General features: G+C 51.0%; 1 protein-coding gene across 8 annotated transcripts; it reads right to left on the reverse strand.

The window, feature by feature from the left end:
* Positions 1-12,594: 12,594 nt before the first annotated feature.
* On the reverse strand, positions 12,595-21,885 carry PRRG3 (proline rich and Gla domain 3). 8 transcript variants are annotated; one of them, XM_027609316.2, is made up of 6 exons: positions 20,946-21,077; positions 19,962-20,022; positions 18,823-18,902; positions 18,230-18,268; positions 17,002-17,162; positions 12,595-16,631 (listed from the first exon to the last, which is right to left on the reverse strand). In XM_027609316.2, exons 4-6 carry the CDS (start codon positions 18,234-18,236, stop codon positions 16,104-16,106), a joined length of 696 nt encoding a protein of 231 aa, XP_027465117.1. In that variant the 5' UTR covers positions 18,237-18,268; positions 18,823-18,902; positions 19,962-20,022; positions 20,946-21,077; the 3' UTR covers positions 12,595-16,103. The 8 variants fall into 8 exon arrangements, with proteins under 8 accessions (XP_027465117.1, XP_027465112.1, XP_027465111.1 ...); XM_027609311.2 differs by lacking the exons at positions 18,823-18,902; positions 20,946-21,077 and adding an exon at positions 21,220-21,505; XM_027609310.2 differs by lacking the exon at positions 18,823-18,902.
* Positions 21,886-23,673: the final 1,788 nt, after the last annotated feature.

The raw sequence follows: 23,673 nt of genomic DNA on the forward strand, positions 1-23,673 counted from the left end.
AGGGAGAGACGAACCATGAGAGACTATGGACTCTGAGAAACTGAGGGTTTTTGAGGGGAGGGGGGGTGGGGGATGGGTTAGCCCGGCGATGGGTTATTAAGGAGGGCACGTACTGCACGGGGCACTGGGTGTTACACGAAAACAATGAAAATCGTCGATCACTACATCAAAAACTAATGATGTATTGTACGGTGACTAACATAACATAATAAAATAAAATTTTAAAAAAATTATAAATAGAAATAACATATGAAACAATAATTCTACTACTGGGTATTTACCCAAAGAAAATGAAATAAAACAACAACAGCAACAACAAAGAAAATAGAAACACTAATTTGAAAAGATATATGCACCCCTATGTTTATTGCAGCATTGTTAACAATAGCCAAGATATGGAAGCAGCCCAAGTGTCCACCCGTAGGAATATTGGATATTGAATAAGGAAGATGTGGCATATACATATACAGTGGAATATTGTGCAGCCGTTAAAAAAAGATGAAATCATGCCGTTGGTGACAATGTGGTTGGACCTAGTGGGTATTATGCTAAGTGAAATAAGTCAGACAGAGAAAGACAAATACCATATGATTTCACTCATATGTGGAATCTAAAACAACAAGCAAAAAGCAGAACCAGACCTATAAATACAGAGAACAAACCGATGGTTTCCAGAGAGGAGGGGGGCAGGAGGGTGGGTGAAATGGGAGAAGGGGAGTGGGAGATACAGACTTCCAGTTATGGAATGAAAAAGTCATGACAATAAAAGGTACAGCATGAAAAATATAGTCAGTGATATTAAAATAGCATTGTATGGTGACAGATGACAGCTACATTCGTGCTGAGAATAGCATAATGTGTAGACTTGTTGAATCATTATGTTGTACACCTGAAACCAATACAACATTGTGTGTCAACTACACTCAAATGTAAGAAAAATTTTTTTAAAAAACTGCAGCATCTCTCCCTGCCTAAGATTCCAGTGTGCAGGCCTGCCCCGCAAATTCTGGCCTTGCTAGCCCCACAGTGGCAGGAGCCAACTCCTTAAAAAGAAATCTCTATGTATATACACATACATACATATATCCTATTGGTTTCTTTTCTCTAGAGAACGCTGACTGATAGAACCACCAGAGGTGAACCCTCGGCTCTTGGGAATAACTCCAACGTCCCTGGGGGAAGAGGAGGCTATTTGCAAAGGGAGCCAAGCACAGCTGGGGCCAGGTGGGAGGAAGAGGAGGAAACAGGGAGGAAAAGAGGAAGGGAGGAAGGAAAGTGTGAGAGAGAAAGGGAAGAGCTGGAACTTGCCTAGAGAGGGTGGCATGGTCTGGGTTGCCTGGCCCCCTCCCTGGCCCCACCTGTCCCGCTGACATAGGCCCTGCCTACATTCCTGAGGGCCCTGAGGAAGCCCTTCCCAGATCCAGTGGAGCAGCTGCAATGAAATCTGAGCTTTCTGGAAAGCCACCTTAGGAGCAGAGAAGTGTGTTTTTGTGGGACTCAGGAGCCTGGGAAGCAGGAACCATGGGCTTCTGCCTGGCCAGGGTTGCGAGATTGAGCAAATACAAATACAGAATGTCAATTGAATTTGAATTTCAAATAAACAACAAGGACGTTTTTAGTGTTAGTACACTCTGTGCAACATTTGAGACAAACTTGCACTAAAAATTTATTCATGGTTTATCTGACATTCACATTAGACTGTGTATCCTTTATTTTATATCTGGCAACCCTATGCCCTGCCCATCCTCATCATGATCTCATTATTTGACCTTGAGCAAGTCTTTCCTTTCTTTGGGTCTCAGTCTCCCCATTTGACAATGGAGCTAACAATCCCTTCTTCACAGTGTGGCTGGTAAGCCCCCACTGTCTAGTGTGCCAACCTTGGCGGCTTGAAGGCCTAGAGCATCCCTAGAGCAGAGAACTCTGCCAAGCCTTATGGGGGCCCGGAGGATGGCTCATGGTTAGTGTAGGTGGTGGGCTTACAGAGACCTAGACCCCAGTGGAAGGCTCCCCAGAAAAGAGGGCCAGAGAGCCCAAAGCTCTTTCCACCCCAGAGATGAGACAGATGCCTCTGGAAAGGGGAAGGAGGGGTCCAGAGAACATCTGGCTGAGATGTGTGTATATGTTTGCAGTGCTTTACACAAATGAGATCATACATTTGAGGTACATGCCCATTCTGCAGTTTACTTCGGTTTTTTTTCTTTTTTTGCAAGTACCTGAGACATAGTAGGAAAGTCCTTATAAAAGTTTAAAAGAAAAACACATAGAAATGTGTAACCTTACATGTACACACTTCAGTGAAAGGAAGGCCAGGGAATTCTTGTCTATCACTTTCTTTCTTTTTTTTTTTTTTTTAGATTTCATGGAATTTTTTTCTCAGTTTTATTGAGAAACAAGCAACTTACTTTTTTAAGTGCACGGTGTGCCTTGGAGATCTTGCATGTCAGAACAAATCTCCCTCACGTCTTTTAAACACAGCTTTTGCTGCACAGCTGCGCCCCTGTTTATTGACCCGCTTGTGGACATTTTGGGTGTCTAGAGTTTTTCACTTTTATAAACAAGAAACTGTGAGCATTCCTGGACATGCCTCTTTGCACACATATGTAAATATTTTTGTAGAGCAGGTGCCTAGAAGTGGAATTTGCGTGGTTCTAGGGTATGTGTGTGGACAATTTTTACTAATATTGACCGATATTGTCAGTGCCCTTCCTAAGTCTGAGACTGTGCCAAGTGGGACCTCAACAAGGGGAAGAAAGTTCTGTTTTCTTCACAGCTTTATCAACAGAAGATATTATGAAACTTGCTAAAATGCATCAGTATGATGGGTAGAAAATGATATCTATCTCATTGTTGCTTTAATTTTATTGCTTTAATTATGAATAAACCTGAGCAATTTTTCATATGTTTATTGATCTTCTGTATTTCTTTCCTGTGAACTGTCTGCTGGAGGGCTTGGATCTTTATTAAAATGAGAGCTGTTTTATTAACAGAAAGGGATGGAGATGAAAGCTCTCCCTCCTTTCAAGCTAAGCATCTCCAAAGAAAACATATCATCTTTTTCCCTAAAGGTGATCATGAGCACATAGCCTCCACCGGGGGACAAACAATTCCAGTTAATTGCATCCAAGTTTGTGCTGAAATCTAGAGGGCATCCAGCCCCGCCACGGAGCAGGCTGTTTGCCTGTCTGCCTGCCTGTCTGCTCTTGTCTTATGTCTGTCTGTCTCTCTGCCTGCCCAACCACCTGCCTCCAGGAACCCGGGCCCAGGATCCGTACACCTGGGAGTGACACCGGGGCATCTTAGGCTAGTTGTTTCCCATGCTCTGAGCCCCTGTTTCTCATCTTCACGTGGAAGATTGGACTAAAACCCAGTTTTAAACTATGTTTTATGGTTTCAGGGAGGTATGTTGGGGCTACCTGGGCTTCAGACTCCAGCCTCTCTTCACAGAGAGCAGCTCACTTTTGTCACTTTCTCATATTGGGGTTCTATGGAAGAGACCATTCAAAGTCAGCAGGTGCAGTGGTCTACTGCATCCCAGCCCTGCTCAGTTTCAGGCAGCTACAGTCCCAAGCCCAAACGAACAACCCTGAATTGGGCTGCAAACTTAGATCCCAGGCATCTGGGCGCTTCCTCTCCTCTTGCTAATGAAACTTATGAACCTGTAAACAATTCTCCTTCCTGCTCCTGGAAGCAGCTGGCGCTGATGTCATCCCTGGAGCCCCAGGGCCTCCCCGACCAGAAGGGAAAGGGAAGGAGGACTAGCGGAGCCTTGCATTCCTTAAAGATACAGGAAGGACAGAGGCATAAACTTCAGGGACTGTAAGGCCCAGGGAATGAGGGCCACCTCGTAAGCAGAGAGAGTGAAATAAGTGGCAGGAGCATATGGGGGCAGCCTTTGGACTCATTCCCACCACCACCACCACCACCCCCCGCATAGGGACAGGGCCACCAGCAGAAGGTTATAGGGAGTACCGCGACTTCCAAATGTGGGCACCTCTCATTCAGTATGACTGTCTTGAATCAAGACTGACTGAGTGTCAGGTCCTGAGACTAGGGATAAATTTCCTGTCTTCATGGAACTCAGGCTCAGAGGGCAGACAGAAACAAGCAGACAGACAGGAAGGAAGTCCATGGGTCTGTGGGGATAGTCGTGGAGGCTTATTTTTGTGGCAGTGCTGCCCTAAATCCTGGAAATGTGGTGGGTGGTCCCTCGAGCTTTGTCAGCCTAAGAGCGAGAGACTGACTCTTGTCCCCAGCACCGACAGCCTCTGACTGCACACCTCCAGGACAGTTCACTACTTCCTGAGGTGGCTTGGACTAGGTGGAAATGCTGGTCATGACCCCACCCCCCCAAACTCTGGTCCAGTCTGGAGGGAGCAGCCCCAGGAGAAGTGGGTTAGAGACACTGACACAGAGCCACAGCCCTGGCTGCCAACCTTGCATCTCGGCAGTCATGGCGCTCCCTGCAGCCCCTGGAGTAGCCCCCACAGGAGCAGGCTGCCTGAAAACCTGCCGTACAGCTACAACCGAGTGTAGGGGAATTGTTGCTAGTTAGGTGCCCAGAAGGGAACTCAGGACTGCACTGTGTGCCTATGGGACAGAGCAGCCCCAAAGAGCAAAGACTGGGAAGCTTGCCTTCTGGTTCCTGGTGTAACCAGCTGCTGTCTCTGCTGGCCTGAGAATCCCTTGCCCCCAAAGCTGGCAGCACATTTGGAAACCTGGAGGGGTTTAGTTGTCTGCCTGTCAGTTACCTTTGCTCCATGTACAGGGAACCCTTGGAGTGGGTGGGAAAGGCCCTTTCTCCTGATCCCTGGCGAGGGCATCAGATAAGGTGACCTGGCAGAGTCCATGGCCTCGCCTGCACAGTGACTCCTCAGATTGAAATGTATCTGCTTCCAATTGTTTCTGTGTCCAAAGACTGAAATGTGATGTATATGTAAAATTCAGGAGAATCAGAAGCCAAAGGAAAATGACCAACAATAATGAAGAGGTGGGAAAAATGGTGCAGCAGCTGCTCCTCTGAGCTGGAGAATGAGGTGGAGGAGAGGAGAAACCCAAGCTGAGAAACACAGGCCTGAGAAGCTGTGTGTTTTTTTCCAACAAGCAGATACTCCTCCCAGTATCCCCCATTTTAGGTGGACAAGCTGGGCCCAGCCACTTCACAGTTCTGTGGCAGGGCTTAGAAGCAAACCAGTGCCTTCAGACTGGTGATCCAGGGTCCTTGGCAGAAGAGGAGGCGGTAGGTCCTAAGGGAAGAACTGGCTCAAGAGAGCCTCAGCAAGCATCCTCCAGCCCCATGCCACATTGACCTGCCCTTCACTCTCCCAAGACAGAGCTAGCAGGCAGCCCCTAACACAAAGAACACACATCAGGGAGGATGGGGTGGGTCAGAGCCCAGGCTCTGCAGTCCAACAGTCCCCTCCCCGTAACCTCTTGGGGTTGGAGTCCTAGCTCCTCACTTAGTAACAATGTGCCTCAGTGGTCGTATCAGGGGAAAAGGCATGTCAGGAGGCATGGAATATGAAGCACTCAGCTCCTAGCAGAGTTAGTGCTTGAAGCCCAGCTGCTGTGATTCTCACAGAGGCCACGAAGCCTCCTGCTCATTATAAAAGGTGCTCCAGCTTTATCAGTGACCCATCTCTGCGTTTGCTAGGGTCTTCAGCTTCTCCTCCTTGCCAGGATGATTCTCTTCAGCACTGAAATATCATCACATCTTTCCCAGCATGGGGATATTGGTTCCATGAGAGCAGAGACCTTGTCAGCCTCACTCACCACTGTCTGTCTCCCACGCACTTAGCACAAGGCCTGACTCCTGGTAGGAGCTCGTTAAATTAGTTGTTGAATTAAAATGACCTGAATATTAAAAAAAGAAAAAACACTGTCCTGCCTCGGTGTCTTGTCTCACTCATACTACTGGCCTTTCTCAGCTCCTTGAAAATGTCGTCACCACCATGCACACTGTCCTTTACCTCCCAGACATTCCTCTCCTCATTCTAGTCTGCCTTTCTCATCCACAACTCAACTGAAACTGCCTCAGGCCAAAGTCACAAGCAACCTCCTGGTAGCTCCTTCCCATGAACCCACTTCACTCTTCATCTTACTTGACTTCTTGGAAGCATTTCACATCATTGTCCTCTCTCTTCCTCTGCTCTGACCCTTCCCAGTGAATGGTCCTGCCATCTACCCCACAGTCTGAGCCCCCAAGCCTCAGAGTCATCTGGGACTTCTCCCCACCCCTCCCAACCAATCAGTCACTATGCATAGTTCTGTTCCACCTATGATCATTAATTTTATGTGTCACCTTGACTGGGCCATGGGGTGCCCAGATTAAACCTTGTTTCTAGATGTGTCTGTGAGGGTGTTTCTGGATGAGATCAACATCTGAATCAGTGGACTCAGTAAGCAGATGGCCCTCCCCAGTGTGAGTGAACATCACATAATCCTTTAAGGGCTTGAATAGAACAAAAGGTAGAAGGAGGGGGAATTCACCTACTCACTCCCCTTGTTCTCACTCTCTCTCTCTCTCTCTCTCTCTCTCTCTTCCCCCCCCTCCCTACCTGACTACTTCAGCTGGGATACTGGTCTTCTCCTGCCTCTGAACTCTCTCTGAACTCTCTGTCTCAATGAACTCCCTCATTGGCTCTCTGGATCTCAGGCCTTTGGACTCAGACTAGAACTTTACCACTGGCTGTCCTGGATCTCCAGCTTGCAGAGGCAGATTGTAAGAATACTTGGCCTCTATCATTACAATTGCATGAGGCAATTCCTTATAATAAATCAATCTCGATAGATGATAGATAGATAGATAGAAATATAGATGGATAGATAGATGGAGAGAGAGGAAAAGATAGAGATTACAGATATAAATATATAGATTTCGCTGTATCTGTACAAAAAGTAGAGCATTCCTATGAAATCTTTCATAAACCAAAATGACTTAAGGCAAGAAGCAATTACTATTAATTTATATGGAAAAAATTTTTGAGTGTCCTCAGACCCAAAAAATAACCCCTATCAGGCCTTTCTGATGCCTTAGGACACCTCTTGCTGACAGATGCGCAAAATAAATCAAGATAAAGCACAGGTCAGCCCCTGTGGAAAACAGTATGGAGGTTCCTCAAAAAGTTAAAAATAGAATTACCCCTTTATAGCAGCAATGTCCACAATAGCCAAACTATGGGAAAAGCCCAGCTGTCCATCGACAGATGAATGGATAAAGAAGATGCAGTGTATATACACAATGGGATATTACTCAGCCATCAAAAAGAATGAAATCTTGCCATTTGCAATGATATGGATGGAGCTAGAGGGTATTATGCTAAGTGAAATAAGTCAGAGAAAGACAAATGCCATATGATTTCACTCACATGTGGGATTTAAGAAACAAAACAGACGAGCAAAGGGAAAAGAGAGAGAGGCAAACCAAGAACCAGACTCTTAACTCTAGAGAATAAAGTGATGATAATGGGGATGAAGGAGTGTACTTGTGATGAGGACGGGGTGATGTATGAAGTGTTGAATCCCTATATCATACACCTGAAACTAATATTACACTGTATGTTAACTAATTGGAATTTAAATAAAAACTTTCAAAAACAGATAAAGCACAGATGCTCATAGACATAGTTCAAAGCTGAGATGTCAAGTGCAGCTTGTGAGGAAGAAGCTTGGTGGGTGCACACAGCCTCTGGAACAGGTCACTGCAAAACAAATGTTCAACGATGGACAGTGTTGTTGCTTTTGGCCTATTTTTGTAAAAGCAAAAATCTTCTGCTGGTTTCTTTCAGTTAGCAAAAACAGGTACTAATGTAGGTCTTTCATAAAAGTGATGTAAAGCAAACTTGAAAAGCGGGGGGTGCCTGTATTTCCAACTTCCTATCTCTGTATACATCTCCTACTGGTTCTGTGTCTCTGGAGAACCCTGATACAATCGCCTCAATATATAATTCTGTGTTTGAGCAGAAATCTTCTCGGTAGTCTACTTCCCTCTGTCTCCTCTGCCACTCCCCTAGGCAATCCCGTCACTGCCTCTTGCTTGGATCCTGTCATGACCCCTTCAGCCCATTACCCACATAACAGGCAGACTGATTATTTTAAATGTAACAGGCCTGGCCATGTCCTCTTGCTTCTCAAAGATACCTCAGTGCCTTCCCATTCTCACTAGAGAGTAAAGACTACAGCCCTGAGTGTGGCCTCGGGGCCCCGCATGGGCTGCCTTCCCTCGGCTTCTCCAATCTGATCTTGCCCAAGGATTTCCCCTTACGCTACCCTGGCTTCTTCTGTTTCCTTAAAAACATGATAGCCTTGCTGGACTCCAGGCCCCTTCACATGCCATTCCTCTGCCTGATTTAATTGTCTTCCATGCTCTTTGCCTGACTGATTCCTATTTCAAGCTTTAGGTTGGGCCTGGCTTCCTCAGGAAGGCTTTCTCTGGCAGCCCGCAGCCCCAGCCCCCCATACTTCCCCTACCAGAAAGTTCAACATGATTCATTGCTGTGGCTTGTCTAATGCCTTCCCCACAAAACTAGGCCCAGAGTTCCAGAAAGGGAGGACCTAGCATGTTGCTGTACTCCCTTCTGGGGCCCCATGGCTTGGCAATTTGAAGCAGGGACACAGCCAGCTTCTGGAACACTATGCTCTGTCAGCACCTACCCCCGTATGCCCTTGTCAGCCCCAGGATTCAGGAGGGGCTAGGACTGACTGGCCCACCCACTGTGCTGTTGCGATTTAGTGTAACCAGTCTGATATGAAATGTTAGCCAGCCCCTATTTTTGTAGCACATAGAGCCTGGTGAAACTGAATCCATCATGCAGTTTGAGTTCTTCAGAGAAATTGCTGAAAGTCATTGTTATTTGAGCTGCTGGTCTTGTGATTCTTAAAAAAAAAAAAAAATACATATTTTGTCTATAAAAAAATCTGAGGGGACACAAAGATTTTGTCTATTCTTCAGGCTTTGGGTTCTCACATCACTCTCCTCAGAGGGACCCTGGGGAAACTGTTCTGAAGCCCACTTCTGTCCCAATGCCACCTGGGCTGTTAGGACCTTTGGCAACTGGCCCAGGCCTGTCCATTTGTGGCACGGAAGAAACTGCTGTGGGGGGCCTGATTTGAGACTGACGAGGTGCCCCTGTCTTTGCCAGCATCTCAGAGCTAAGTCCTGATGTCCACCCCCAGGCTTTTCCAGAGCGTATGTGATGTGCTCAGGGTTGGGATAAGGAGCAACAAAGTCTCCCCCTGCTACAAATGGAATGTTATAGCCTGAATTGTGTTTCCCGCCCAAATCCCGCCCCCCATTCAGATGTTGAAGTCCTGACCTCCAGTACCTAAGAATACGATTGTTTTGGGAGATAGGATCTTTAAAGAAGTAACTGAGGTTAAATGAGATCAAAAGCGTTCGCCCTTACACCAAGAGGAGATTAGGACACCAACACACACATAGGGAAGAACATGCAAGGTCACAGGCGGAAAAGGGTGGTCTACAAGCCAAAGGGAAAGGCTTTAGAAGAAACCAACCCTGCCAACACCCGGATCTCAGCGAACCAACCTCTAGAACCGTAAGAGAATACATTTCCGTCATTTAAGCCATCCAGTCTGTGGTACTTTGTTATGGCTGCCCAAGCAAACTAACACATGAAGCTTGGGTCCTAATTGGAGAATATAATCAATCGACACATTTTATTTCATTGAACACTGACCGTGAGCCACTGTGCTGAGGTCTAAGGGGGAAGTGGGGAGAAAAATGTTTTACATGGCCCCTGCTCTTGTGGAATTAACAGTTGGGCAGGACGAGGTGTGAGGGCGCTGGCAGGTCGGACAGTCAACGGGAAAACAAAAGCAAAGTAACCTCCAAAGGAGACTAGCAGTGTCATATGAGTGGCTGGGGTGTGGGGCATTCAGGACAGACGTGAGTTCCCCTTGATGAATCAGGGCAGCACTTCCTGTCTGGGAGCCCTTGGTCAGATGGCCTTCCTTCCCTCAGCTATCACCGGTTTGTTGGAAGGATTGTCTCAATTAATACATCCACAAGGCCTGGCATACCCTAAGTGCTCAATAAAAGCTGGCTATGACTATTTCGAAGCACAACTCATGGATCCTTCCCACTATCCCTCCGTCCCTTCACTAGGTGCAGTCTCGGACCAGCTGCTTGAAGAGTTTGGCAGTAATACAAGAGGAGGCTTGGGGAAAGAAGGACAAAAGGGATCCCAAGCCACACCCAAGAAGCAGTCTCTGCCCCCTTCCCTGCCATCCCTCCTTTAAGTCTCTGCCCCGGCCCCACAACCTGCGGTCTTGTGGTACAACATGCAAACAAGAAAGCGGGGCCCAGTCCCTCGGATGGTGCCCAACAGGGACTTTGGGAGCCTGGGGCCTCCCTCAGGTATTAGCTTCCTCACATGGGCTAGCCTAAGACTCTAAGTCACTGCCTAGAACGCTTGTTTCTGACAAAAAGAGCTTAAAGTTCAAAACCCATATTCAGAATGTGACCCCACCTGTGTCCTGGAGTCTGCTTGAAGAGTATTCACTTGACTTCTCCACATCCCCAGAAGGTTGGCTTCACTCGACAAGCCAGTCCCAGATAAGAATGGAACCCAAGGCCCCTGGTTGTCAGTTCTGGCATTTAGCCTCCACATTCAATCCTCGAGGGAGGCCCTAAGTTTCATTGTCATTTTCTCATCACTGCCATGGCTTTTCCTATTAAAGCCTGGATTATTTTCATTACTGGGGATTGGCCCAACTTGTACTGGCAATGTCCCATGGCCATATCTCACCCCACACCAACAGCTGGGAGTGTTTGGGGCTAAGACTATGCTTCCACCAAGGGGAAGCAAGGGCATCCTTGCCCTCCGAACAGCCTCTGACTCTTGCCATCGTCTGAATTTAGGAAGCAGAGCCAGGGCAATGCCTGAGTTTTAAATCCTACCTTCACAGGACACAGAAAAATTTCTCCCTCCCAACCCTCCCCCAGCTCTGAAACCAAGCAAGGCATCCTTTTAGCAAGAGACAACTCTGTTAGTAACCAGGGATCAGGTGACAGGGAAGTCGCTAACTTGATTTGTGAGACTTTACTAACCGCATCCCAGGGGGATGGGCCAGGAGATCATCTTACACATATGAGGATAATCTTTAGCACCCAGGACATCTCCGCTTCCTGCTTCTAAACTGGTTTGGGCTGTTTCCTTATCTACAGTCTGACTTTTGGGAAAAACAAGTTTGGCCCACAACCATTCATTCCCCTCCCCCCCCCCCCCCCCCCCCCCCCCGTGAAAGTTTGGGAGTCAGCAGGAAACCAAGACGGATGAGGACAGGACACAAACGAATGCCATGTGCTCTTTATTATTATTAATTATCTCCTTGTACAGAAAGGGACGAAATTTAACAGCTAAACTCAACAATTATAAAAAGAGAGAGAGAGAGAGAATCAGAAGCAAGTATGTTGGTTGCTCCCAGGCTCCAGTGAAATCCTGACATACTACTGAATGTACAGACTTCCCAGCTGACACGGGTCAACACATGAATACAAGCACAGTTTAAAGTGGTACCCAAATTAATCCATTTCACAGTAATCATGTCTATAAGCTCAGTTGCACGTATCAGGGTTTCCACTGTCACAAATTCACAATCACAGAGTGAAATAGCAGGTGTGTTCAGGCCTGGGAAAGTGGCATCCAGAAGGGGAGACAGATCGGGAGGCAAAAGCAGCTGTGGGATTTGTTCCAATCTTGAATATCTGTGTTAATGCTCAGCCCGGGGGTGGGGGAAGGGCAGGCACCGTTCAGCGGTCCGATGTCTCAGTACAGTGTTTGGATATCCTTGTCAGAGAAATTCTTGCTAGAGAGAGACTCACCGCCCACAGCCTGTGAAAGGAAAACCTCCCTACATTTAATATTTGGGGGCGAATGATGGGAGTGGCCAGTCTGATAGCAAAACATCTGCTTTACAGAATATTTAGCAAGATACACAGTTATGTTACTTTAAGTTGTAGGCTAGGAGCATGAAAACCTGCAGCACCCACCCTTCCCACAATGGAGAGAGACCGAGAGACCATCCCACGCAGAAAGAGCCTTGCGCACGAGAATTGCTGAACCCCAAAGCTGAAGGCACGGTGAAGGGATCCCTGATATCTTGAGCCTTTTATTTGAATAAGGTGCTCATTTTAACTAGATCCCTCTTACACATAGGACCCTGAAAATTGACTACAGTGAAGAATATTTCAAATATTTCTACAGAGCAAGAATCGCAGATACCATGAATTATCTTAAGTTGTGATTTTCTATAAGTTCTGAATTAGTGGGCTTCAAATTAATAGGCTTTTACCATGGTTGCAGGCCGTCTGATTACAGTACTTTGAAATTAGCTAATTATACTGATTAGTATGAGCAGAGTTCAGTGGGGAGGATGTGCTTGTTTCTGAATCGGCACAATCCTGAAATGGAGCTTCATTACTTGTCAAGCCGAAAAGCTTTGCTGCCCAGCTCTCCATTTTGGCCTTGAACATGAGAGCACATGCAAGACAGAGCACACAGGCACACTCCTAGAAACACAGAGAGTAGGTGAATAGGACGCCCCCCTTCCCCACCTCCACCCCCAGACAAAAAAAAAAAAAAAAACAATCTAGAGGCAGTGTTGTTTTTTCCTTCTTCTCATGGGATGCCATTTGTTTGTCAAAAGATCAACCCGCAGCCAGAGAGGAACCATCTGGCTCCAACTCCTTAACAAAAAGACACTTTCCTGTCCCGAATTCCTCATATTCAGGCCACCAGAAAGGCCACATCCAACCCACCGGGCAGATTCCTGTTTTCCCAAGCACCCTCAGGAATTCACACTAATGGCAGTGGGATTCGCAAGCAGAAGAGGAGGCTCCTGGCCTCCAGGTCAGCCTGCTAGACGTTGCTGGGCACCCGTGCGCTTCACTCTTTCTCTTGTGCTTTCATCTTGAAAACCCCAGGCGATGGGGAGCAGCGTGGAGGGACAGGTTTGCGATTCTCATTTAAAAAGTCTTAAAAAGGTTTTTAAAGCCTTTTCTCTTTTTTCCTTAGTGAAAAATATCTGAATAACTAGCCCCACCAGTCCCAAAGTCAATAGTCGCACATTTTTTCCCACCAAAATATAAAAATAAAAAAGAAAAAGAAAAGGCTTAGTCCTCTCCCAAAACTTTTTGTGAAGTGGGGGCAGAAGGTGACTTTGCGGGGGCTTGGGCAGCTTTCCTCCCTCAGGGCCCTGTCAAAAGGCTGTCCAGCCCCAGGAGGTGACATTCCTCCCTTCAGACTGGTACCCTCCCGGTACAAATATAGCCACACACCGGCTCTTGTTTCAGATAAGCATATGAGAAACGGCAACGTGCACACGTGTACAGGCACACGCACACACACACACGCACACAAAGTCCAAAAACAACAAAAATGTGGCTACTACAGATTCAGCAACATATCAAACCAACGTCCATACAAAGACAGAGTTTGAAAAGATATATACAGAGCATTCGTAAAAGCCAAATGTGCACCGCGAGGAGTTATGACCATGGTGTACTGTACAGTTTTTTTTTTCCTACAATATACTGCAAAAAACGTCCCAGAGACCACGGTGGCAAGCCCACCTGGAAGAATCCTGCGAAGCACCTTAACAGAATACAGGGCCCTAGGAGCTGCCTGTGCGCTGTCCCTGCAGGCCCTGGCTCGGCGCCTGAAGGACACAACACGTGCTGTCCTCCACCGGGCCAGGCTCCTGCTTCCCTCTCCCTCCCATCTCCACCCAGCTTGGCAGGGAAGGGCTCAGCAGATGCCAAAGGCAGCAGGCATTCCTTGGCCTAGTCCCTTCGGCTCTGGTCACTGGGGCCCATGCCTGGCTCTCCCATGCTCCCGGGTCACACGCAGCCACCTGCCTGAGGAAATGCTGGGAGGGCAGGGCTGGCCCCAGAGCTTCGGGTTGCCCCAGGTCCTCCAACATGGCCAACCAGGAGTGACCACAGCCTCCGTCGTGGAAAAAGGGGGGGGCCTCTCTAGGCCCAAAAATACCTTTGTGAGGAAGGGCAGGAGTGTAGTGTTAGAGGCCCGGAGGGAGGAAAAGGGGAAGGAAGGAAAGGTGGAATGCACCTGGTCAGCACCTCGGGCATCAGGGAGCTCTTGGGGAAGGAGGAGGGGGCAGAAAGTGTCAACTGGCAGGAGACTGACACCCCAAGTTGAGACTCAACATCAGAGTCACATGAGGGCCTCCACTAAGACTGGTCTCCTATAAGCTACACATTTCTAGAAGACTCTTCTTAAGGGCAAACTGCACTAGCTCCCTGGTGCTTCAAGAACTGCACAGACATTAGCTCAGTCAGCCTCCCATAGGCCTGGGAGGGAGTGGGAAGGATGGAAAACCCCAGCCACCGGGTCAAGTTGTCGAAGCTGGCGGCCTCATTGGGATAAGAACACAAGTCTCCTAAACTTGAAGCATGTCCCAAGGCCAGTCCTCAGGACGGGAGGGGCCTCCAGAAGTCATCTGTGGCCTCGAGGCAGGGTTGCAGTCAAAGAAGGAGACCCGATGCCTGTCGTGGAGAGCCGTGTTTGGACAGAAAGAAGCTTGTCTTCTCAGTGGCTTGCCGATAGACCCTGGCTGTGCACTCTTTGGGACCCCACAAAAATTTGCTACATTTTTTAAAGCACCACAGAGGAAAAGTGATTTGGCACTAGGGCCAGAAGGATGGACATGCAGGGGTGAGGGGAAGCGGTACCGAGAGTCTTTTACGTGGTCACGGTCAGTTAAAGGGCAGGTCACTTCTGCCCCACTGCTGTCCAAAGCCTCACTGAAATGCAGAGGTGGACAGCCCCTAGGCCAGAGAAGGGGGTTACTAAAAATGGACCAGCACCTGGCAATAACACAGCAAACCCTGAATGGGCCTTCGACCCCACGTCACAGGCTTCCCCACCTCCCCTGCCAAGAAATTTCTAAAAAGGGACACTTCAGGATCTTTTCCCCAGGTGGGCACCATTATTAAGGAGAAGTCAGTCATCTGAAGTTCAAGTTCAACTCTGTACCTGCTCACGGAAAAGGAAGTATCCTAAAAGTTCAAAGCCAGAAAGCACAGTGCTGAGGAGGCCAGGTTCATGGGTTTAGTCATTCCATGGGCCAGTCAACCTCTGTAGGAGAAAACTTAAGCTCTCTGCCCCAGCCCGTACCCTCAACCACTCAGAGGCCATGGGCTCCCCAGGCAGGGTCACCAGCGTTAGTTTTCTCAGTGCTCTGATTGGGCTCAGGCCAGTGCGTAGCGGTTTTAGCACAGCTGGTACACATGTCTAGAAAGCCAAGGTCTTCAGGAGGCCAAGCCCACTAGAACCAGAGCTAGCCTCCAGGATGGCCAAGTTCACACAGGCCTCTCGCTCAAGCCGGCAGCTATGCCCTTGCCCCTCATCCTTCACACACCCTGTCCTCCTTCCAGCTTGCTCTAGATATTCCTTTTAACGTGGTCAGCAGCGTGGGTGTTGGGGCAGGGGAGTATCACAGATCTGATTTCCCTCAGTCCCCTATGAATGGCCCAGGTTATATTGTTTTGTTTTATTGTGTTGGTCACTTACTCATTTGTTATTACCCTTTGTTGTTGTTGTTCAGTCCTTATAAAGCAAAGACAGAAAGCACAGGACTGTTGAGGAAAGGGGGTTTGCTGAAAGGCTAGCTTCTCTCCCTCAACTCCACGGCCTAGGCTTCCAGACAGAGACAGGTCTCCAGCCAGCTGCGTGGCCCTGGGGCCTGAGTCTATGGACATTCTGGCCACAATCAACTCAATGGGGTAATACCTTTGGCATAAGAGAAGCCAGTTCCTGATGGGAGGACAGGATGGCGGGAGCATGGGGGTTTGGGGAAGAGCTGGACTCTCTAGCCTGTGGCTCTCCCCAGGGGCTTTGACGAATGTATGTTCTCAACCCCCCCCCCCCGTCCCCTCCACCTGTCTCTGACAACTGACTTCCTACAAATCCACGGTTAGGAAATTATTTGGCAACAGGAGGCTAAGGCTGTTTTGTGGTGGCACAGTCTTTAAAAAGTAAAAAAAAAAAATAATAATAATAATAATAATAATAATAAGAGACCCCCTTAAAGAGGCTTTCACTCCGGACAGGACAAAAGTCCTACTACTTGTCCGAGCCAGGGTTGGTGGCCACTATCTCCTCATACTTCGGGGGTGGGTCGCTGTAAGAGATGCTCGCCTCCTCATTGCTGCTCTCCTGGGGTGCAGTCACCTCCTCATAGGATGGGGGAGGAGTGGCACTGGACAGCCTGGAGAGAGAGAGCTCAGGGAGGTAGAGGGTGCTCTCGAGGCGAACCGTGGTTCTGCCCCCTCGACTGGGCCCCAGCACCACCTGCGCATTGCTCCCCGCCTCACGGTGCCCAGAGGACTCCCCCTGGCTATGCCCAGCGCCCCGGTACACCATGACCCGGGGGAGGCTGTGCCCGGCGCGACTGGCTAGGTACCGGTTCTGAGCATACGACGGGTGATGACGGGTGGCTTTCTGCAGCTGGCACCTCCAGATGATGAACAGGGCAATGACAATCAGCAACGCCACCCCCAGAAGGGGCACCACCACGTACATGGCATCTGAGCTTTGTGCAGGGTCTCGGACTGAGTAGACTGCATTCGGGTACCCCTTCCAGAACTCCATCTACAAAAGAAGAAGGGCCGCTTACACTTCCATGCAAGACCTCATGCCCCAGCTGGACCTCAGAGACCTTCGGCGAGTCCGGCAAGTTCAGCAGGGCCTGGGGCCGCTCCCCTCCCTGCCCCATCTGACTGGCCTCTCAGCTACCAGAGAGGCTCTGGAATGCACCCGGGACAAAGGACAATGCTCCCAAGTGAAGAGGCCCCAGAATTGGGCAGCTGGGACCCTAAGGACATGTTGTCTGTCCTCCTACGGCCTGAGGCTGGGCTGAATTTCCTTCATTGCTTCTGACTGGCCTGAGATACCAGGGCCTGCTCTTGTTACTCCCGAGGCTGCCCCTGCTCCCAGAAGCCAGCCCCGGGGCGGTACGTGCCGTTTTCTCCTTGTCCTCGAACACCTCCTTGACCTCCTCGTAGCTGCAGACCTCCTCCATGCACTCGCGCTCAATGGTGCCCTGGCGCAGCTCCTCCAGGAATTCATTGGCACGAGGGAAGCGTTTCAGGACCGAATGGGCATTCTTGGCCTCCAGAAACACTGAGGAGAGACCTGCACTGAGGCCTGGAGTGTGGGCAGGGGCCCAGGGGCTCCTTCAAACCAGACTCAGCCCAGACACAGAAGCATAATGAGGAAGGGAAGCAAGACAAAGTCGGCGGGCAGGACACCACCCCAGATAAGGCTGACTTTCTCTGATGCCATGACGTGTCAGCTTAGAATACCACCGACCCGAGGAGACTCAGGCCTCGGCTGTTATGGAGGAAGATAGGATCTGACTGAGAGGGAAGGGCACGCTGCTGGTGACCAATAACAAATCACCCCATATGACTCTACCAGGGTGGCGTCCCTCCACCTGAAGGGCCACCTGTGCCATCATCAATAGCCTGGCCCCAGACAATCTAGTACAAACCCAGTCTGGGCTAGATCAGGGCATTGGGTGCATACAAATCTGAGAGTGCCTCTGGGAAGGAGGTAGCAGGATCTATGTGGAGAATCTAAGCCTGTGTAGACCACACAGATGCTTCCTGCAAAAAATGTCACTGCTGGTCACATCTACTTATTCCAAAGGGAGGGACCCAGCTACGGTCCAGCCACCCAGCATGGTGTCAGCTCCATATGCCTCTGTAAAGCTGCACTAGTTCTCCTGTCACAACCGGCCCCTTGCAGGGTGCCCAGGCAGGCAGGGCTTTACCAAAAAGCAGGTGCCCTTTCCCACAGCCTGTAATACTAGTTTCTCTCATAGCGGCCTGGGCAGGTGTACGTCTACAAGGTCACCCTGGGGACAAGCAAGCTGGAAAGGACTTGAAAAGCGAGCATGCAGGGCGCCTGGGTGGCTCAGTCGGTTGAGCCTCTGCCTTCGGCTCAGGTCATGATCCCAGGGTCCTGGGATCGAGCCCCGCATCGGGCTCCCTGCTCGGCAGAGAGCCTGCTTCTCCCTCTGCCTCTGCCTGCCTGTCTGCCAACTTGTGGTCTCTCTCTCTCTATGTCTCTGTCAAATAAATAAATAAAATCTTAAAAAAGAAAAAGAAAGAAAAGTGAACAGGCACCCTTCCTGTGAGCCCCTGGGCATGGCCCCTCACCCCTTGGCTGGGCCCTGGCAAACTCACCTGCCATTGTTCCTCCCTCAGACCCAGCGTCTCACTTGCCTGGCAAAGGAGAAAAGCAGAGTCACAATGAAATCACAGCCCAAAGCCTACAGGGCACCCCCTTGGCCCTGGGATGTGACGCCCACCCCCGCTGGCCTGGTCAAAGGCCAAAGGGGCACCTCATGACACAGGTCACCCCCTGTGCCACTCACAGCTTCCCATCCTTCCCTAGGCTCTCTTCCCAGAGCTCCCTGAGGCCCAGAAGAGCCCAAAGCTAACCTTCCAGCTCTTTGCCCCATGAACAGATTCAGAGAGTGTAGAAGACCTAAGGGTTGACTTTATTCTTAAAAAAAAAAAAAAAAAAAAGGAAAAAAAAACCTCCTACAGGCCAAGGTTCCTCCTTCCTCACTTCCCTCAACAGATCTTTGCACTGTTAAGTCGGAAAGGACCTCAGAGAGACAGAGATTTACGTGAGGTCAAGCACATCAACAGTGACAGAGACAGGACCCAATTTTTGGAACTCAGTTTGCTCACAATGGCAAGTCCCAGATACCTCTGATGACAAGCATGTTCCTTGAAATTAGGCAGCACACGTTGAAGAAGCAGGTACTGACCAAGCTTAACGCAGGGAACAACAGCAAGCATGTTCCTTGAAATTAGGCAGCACACGTTGAAGAAGCAGGTACTGACCAAGCTTAACGCAGGGAACAACAGCCATCTCAGAAGTCACAGACCAAACCCAGGCGCCCCGCTGTTTGTCTGCACCGGATAAGGCACTGAGGATCTTCTGAAACTGAGATGCTAACTCAATGCAAGCGTTGCCTCTAATGTGAGCTATTGTCCAAAAGCCTTGCTCCTGCTCAGGAATCATCCTGCCACTATGTAAACCGTGGCCACAGCACAGTGCGCTCCGCACCACACATTCCCACTCACACACACATTTCGGAGCTTTGCCCAAGCTGTCCACATCTGGGAGCATCACCCTGCTGCCCCCCTCCCCAAGCAGAAGCTCTGGTTTTATGACTTAACTGGATGCAAGACACCTGAACAGTGTAACCCGTCGTGCCACCCTTTTTGCCTAGGCTGCCAGGAAGTTCAGTGTTAACACTGACCATCAAGCCCAGCTGTTGAGCACATATGCTTCTCCCTTGCAGCGCAAAAGCGCAAAAGCACACGCTTTTCTATTTATGTGTTCAGACCTCATGTATGCTTCAAATACACCTTCTAATCCTTTCGGCAAACAGGTAGGCTATAAATCATAAATAAAATTAAAGCTAAAGGAAAAACAGCAAATCTAATATCCATCTTTGGAAACACCATGTCAAGGGGGATTTTCTCTTTTGAACCCCACAATGATCCCACCCAAAACTATCAGTGAGTGAATCTGTCAACAGATGGATCTACCATTGTTAAGAAAAGTTGGCCCTTGATGTTTTAAGAGTGAAGACGGACTATTTATCTCAAAATTCTGCTTCATTACTGATCTCTGGGTTTCCAGGGGCGGGGGGCATGCCAGTCACATGGTGATGGTGTGGGTGTGGCATGCCTAACAGCAAGGGTTTTCATTGAATTAAAAATGGAGCTGTTGTGTCAGGGTTTGAAAAGAATGAGTAAAGGCTGAACTAATAAGTGAAGACAGAAAAACATACATTTCATTGCCTATCAAAGAGAACTGCCGTGTGATTTTTGTTCATTTTTATGTGGAAAAATTACATAACAGCTTACATATAGCCACCTCTTGTCCCAAACACACCTGACTTTGGTGCGTGCATGTCCACACAGATCATAGCCACGAATGCGGGCTTTCCTCACACCTGCCAAAGTTATTAGTTCATTTTTAAGCTGCAAACAAGCCAGGAACGCCCCCCAAACAGCTCACAGGGCATGACCTACTCCATTAATAATTCTGTAGCCACCATCACTGCTACTGCAGCTATGAGGCTGCCTCCCCCACCTTCCCCAAAATTTAGCCTGCTTCTTCCCCTATAAATACACCATCAATAGGGCGTTGCTATGGCAACAGCGAGGAAGCATGAGGGCTCCACGACAGAGAATGCTGCTGCAGTCACGCATGTACATGTCCCTCCTACCCCTGGTTGATACTGTAAGGCTGACTGTAGGCCGAAGGAATTTTTAACCCACTCCCCCCAAGAACACAGCTGAATCCTGAAGGCCTGGAAAGGAAGGCAGGCCGGGACGGGCCACCACAAAGACCTTCCTTAACCCCAGCCTAGGCTGAAGCTTCCAAATCACAGCACTCTGAAACATCGCTCCCCAAATCCCTCGCACGGGGACAGGAGGGCATCAGAGCACCGGGTGTCCCAAGACGTAGCCTCCAAACCACTTCTCCAAATCCTATAGCCCTTTTCATTCCCCTCACTCAGAACTGGTCGCCAGGAAAGACTTCTGTGATCGCCAAAGCTCATGACTCATGAACCTACCCAGTGACATGGAACTCCCAAATTATGCTCAAACTCAAACTCTGGGCCCTCCTTGTCTCCTTCCACTCATGCCAGCCCTTAAAGTGCTCGCCCTTGCCCACCGTCGCCCTCCAGCTGCGCCCTGCCCAGGAACTCCAGCTTCTGGCCCAGCCACGCTCTTCTCCTGGGTCTGCTCAAGACCCCCAACGCCTTGGCCCGGCCGGGCCCTCCCCCAATAGTGCCCCGCGCCCAGTTCAGGGGCCCTGGACACCGAACCATGCCCTCGGGGCTGGGGCACCCAACCCAAACGGCCTCACCGTTCTCTGGGCCCAGGAGGCGGCCGCCCTGTTTGCGCACGCAGCCCACCACCTCGCTGCGGCGCCTCTTCCAGCAGGGCCCCTGTCCCCGCCCACCTGCTCCCCGTCGGCCAAGCCCCCGGCCCAGCCCAGCCGTCTCCTCCCTCCCTCCCTCCCCGCCCGCCTCCCTCCCGCCGCCACGGGGGCCCCCGTAACCGGCCCGGCCAAGGCCAGGGCCGAGGTGCGCCTGGAGCTCCCGCCCCTCGCAGCCGGGCGCCCGGGCCCTGCCCGTTACCTCGGCACCCCCCTGCCCCTGCTCTCCTCTGGGGACTCCGCCGCTGCCCGCCCCCCACGCCCTGCTGCGCCAGGTCTGGCCTCGCGCCCCGCGCCTTGCGCGCCACCCTCGAGCGCCACGACCACCGTGCCCCGATCGCCAGGCCGCGATCGTCGCGCCCCACCGCGCGCCGGGCCGCCGGGCCGAGGACAGGAGAGGGCTGGGGGCGAGGAGAGCGGGCCGAGGGGGAGGGAGGGCAGGCCGGCAAGCTGGGCCGGAGGGGCGGCGGCGCGCACCGAGCACTGCGCGCCCGCGCCCCACTCCGCCGGCGCCGCCCCTGCCCCCGCCCGTGCTGCCAGGGGGCGGGGCCTGGCCGGCGGGCCCGGGCGCGCCAAGTACCCCCAGCCAAAGGCGCGGGCCCCGTCGTGCCTCCGGGCATTGGCCCTCGGAAGCCCGGGCGCCAAGGCGGGCTGGGGCGGCCGCGCCCAAGGCCCACGCGCCAGGGGCCCCGCACAGCGCACCCCCCCCAACTGTCCCCGATCCAGGCTCACCTGTCATTGTGGCCAGCCCGCCCCCGAGTGCCAGCTGAGAAAAGAAGGGGCTCGGGCCAGCAGCCTGGGCCCACCTTGCCGGGCTCCAGCGGGCCCGTAGAAGGGCTGGGTTGAGGCTGCGTTCCGCCAATGACTGGGTGACCTTGGCTTCTTCACTTACCTCCTCCCCCCCTCCAACCCTGCCCCAGGACGACAAGCTTCTCTCCTGTCAAATCTGGTAAATGGGGAGAATCCTGCCTCCCTCGCGGGGCTGCAGCGAAATAAAAGAAGAAATGGGCTTGGGAAACTCTTAAGGCGCAGAAAGGGAAGAGGAAGGGGAGCGCAGGGGTGGGGAGCGGGGCAGGGAGGGGTCTCAGGAGGCCCCGCTGTGGGAGGTTCAGCATGACAGGACCAGACGCTGGTAGATGACACTAGTCCAAGGAGAACCACGCGACGAGGTGGACTGCTAAGGGAAGGCAGGACCGTTCTGGGGGAGCTCAGGATCTGGATCTGGCAAATCTTCCGAGGAGGCGTCCGGTGCACCCTGCTGGGTCTTCAGGGTTCTTTTTGTTCTCTGAACCTCTGGAGCCCACCTTGCAGCTGAAGTGGGCGCCTTTCCCACCCTTTTCCCCATTTTGATGTTTTGGGCAGGATGATCCTGAGAAGGCATACCCAGAACTACCCCCACCCCCATTCCCGGCAGAGAAACACCAACTGCCCTGCCGCCAGGGTGGTGGAAAATAGGGGTGGGGGAAGGCCTCCATCACCTAGGGCCTCTTCCAGTCCAGCTCCCAGAGCTAAGCAGTCCCTCTGCCCCTCTCTGTCCCTGCCCTTCTCTCTCTTCCCCCTTCCCCCACTCTGGGCGCTTTGCCCTCCACCCCTGCCGCCTGTTCTCAGAGTCTTCTCCTGACTTGCTTGTTCTTGCAAGGCTGCAGGAGCCCTCTTTGCCCAGGACAGCCCCTCTGTGCCCTCCTCGACGAGGGCAGGAGGGCGGCATCCCCTTGCCTGTGGGGCAGGCTTTCACAGAAAGAAATCAAGATTTCCCAGGGATAAGAATGGGGGTCCTTTGGGGCCCAAAGCGCTGTGGATACTTTAGAGCCCCTCTCAGTTCGGGGGGAGAGAGCGTGGGTCCTGGTTGGTGGAAAAAGTGGTTTGGATCTCCTCAGAAACTTACTTCCTGGGTCTTCTAGTCCACCACCAGGTTCCCATCCCAATCTTAACCACGTCCGCAGGCAACTTCGCACAACTTTCAGTGTGTGAGGCCCAGGTCTGTGGCTTTCACACTCCTCCCAGCGCCCAGACCTAAGCTTCTAGTTCCCACCCTGCCCAGAATGCCTTTCCTCCCCCGCCAGCCTCTGTGCACTCGCAGTCATTCTTCCCACATAGCTCAGATGACATCTGTCCTCAGGTCTTGCAGGATTCTCCACCCCTGCCCATGCTGACTGTTCCACTCTCAGCTCTCTGTCTGCAGATGCCACGGGTGAGAAGGGTGAAGAGCGGCCCATCTGCAGCGTTCTGCCTGCTTCAGCTCCTGACAAGACCACACATCAGCTGTGATCTTGAGCAAGTGACTTAACCTGTCCTCATCTCATCGCAGTTTCCTCATCTGTCCAAGGAGAATGAAGAGAATAGTAGCTACCTCAAAGGCGGTGAAGAGAGCAAATGGGGTAGTCACATCAAGGGTGCTGGCATCCAGCTGCATTATGATCCTTTGGTTGCTCACTTGAGCTGCACATTCACCTCCTCTATCTTGGGGCCAGGGACCTTGTTTCTTCATGTGTCCCTCACATCCAACAGAGTCTCATCCACAGCAAGCCCACCAGATGTTTGCAGAGCTGAGGTAAGAGAGGCCCAGTTGAGGTGAGGAGCTGGAGGAGGGTCCATCTTCAACTTACCACCGAGATGTTGTCCCCAACACCCCCAGAAGCTCTGGGCCTGTCTCCTC

The sequence above is a fragment of the Zalophus californianus genome, chromosome X (genome assembly GCF_009762305.2).
Source record: "Zalophus californianus isolate mZalCal1 chromosome X, mZalCal1.pri.v2, whole genome shotgun sequence".
Taxonomy (NCBI): domain Eukaryota; kingdom Metazoa; phylum Chordata; class Mammalia; order Carnivora; family Otariidae; genus Zalophus; species Zalophus californianus.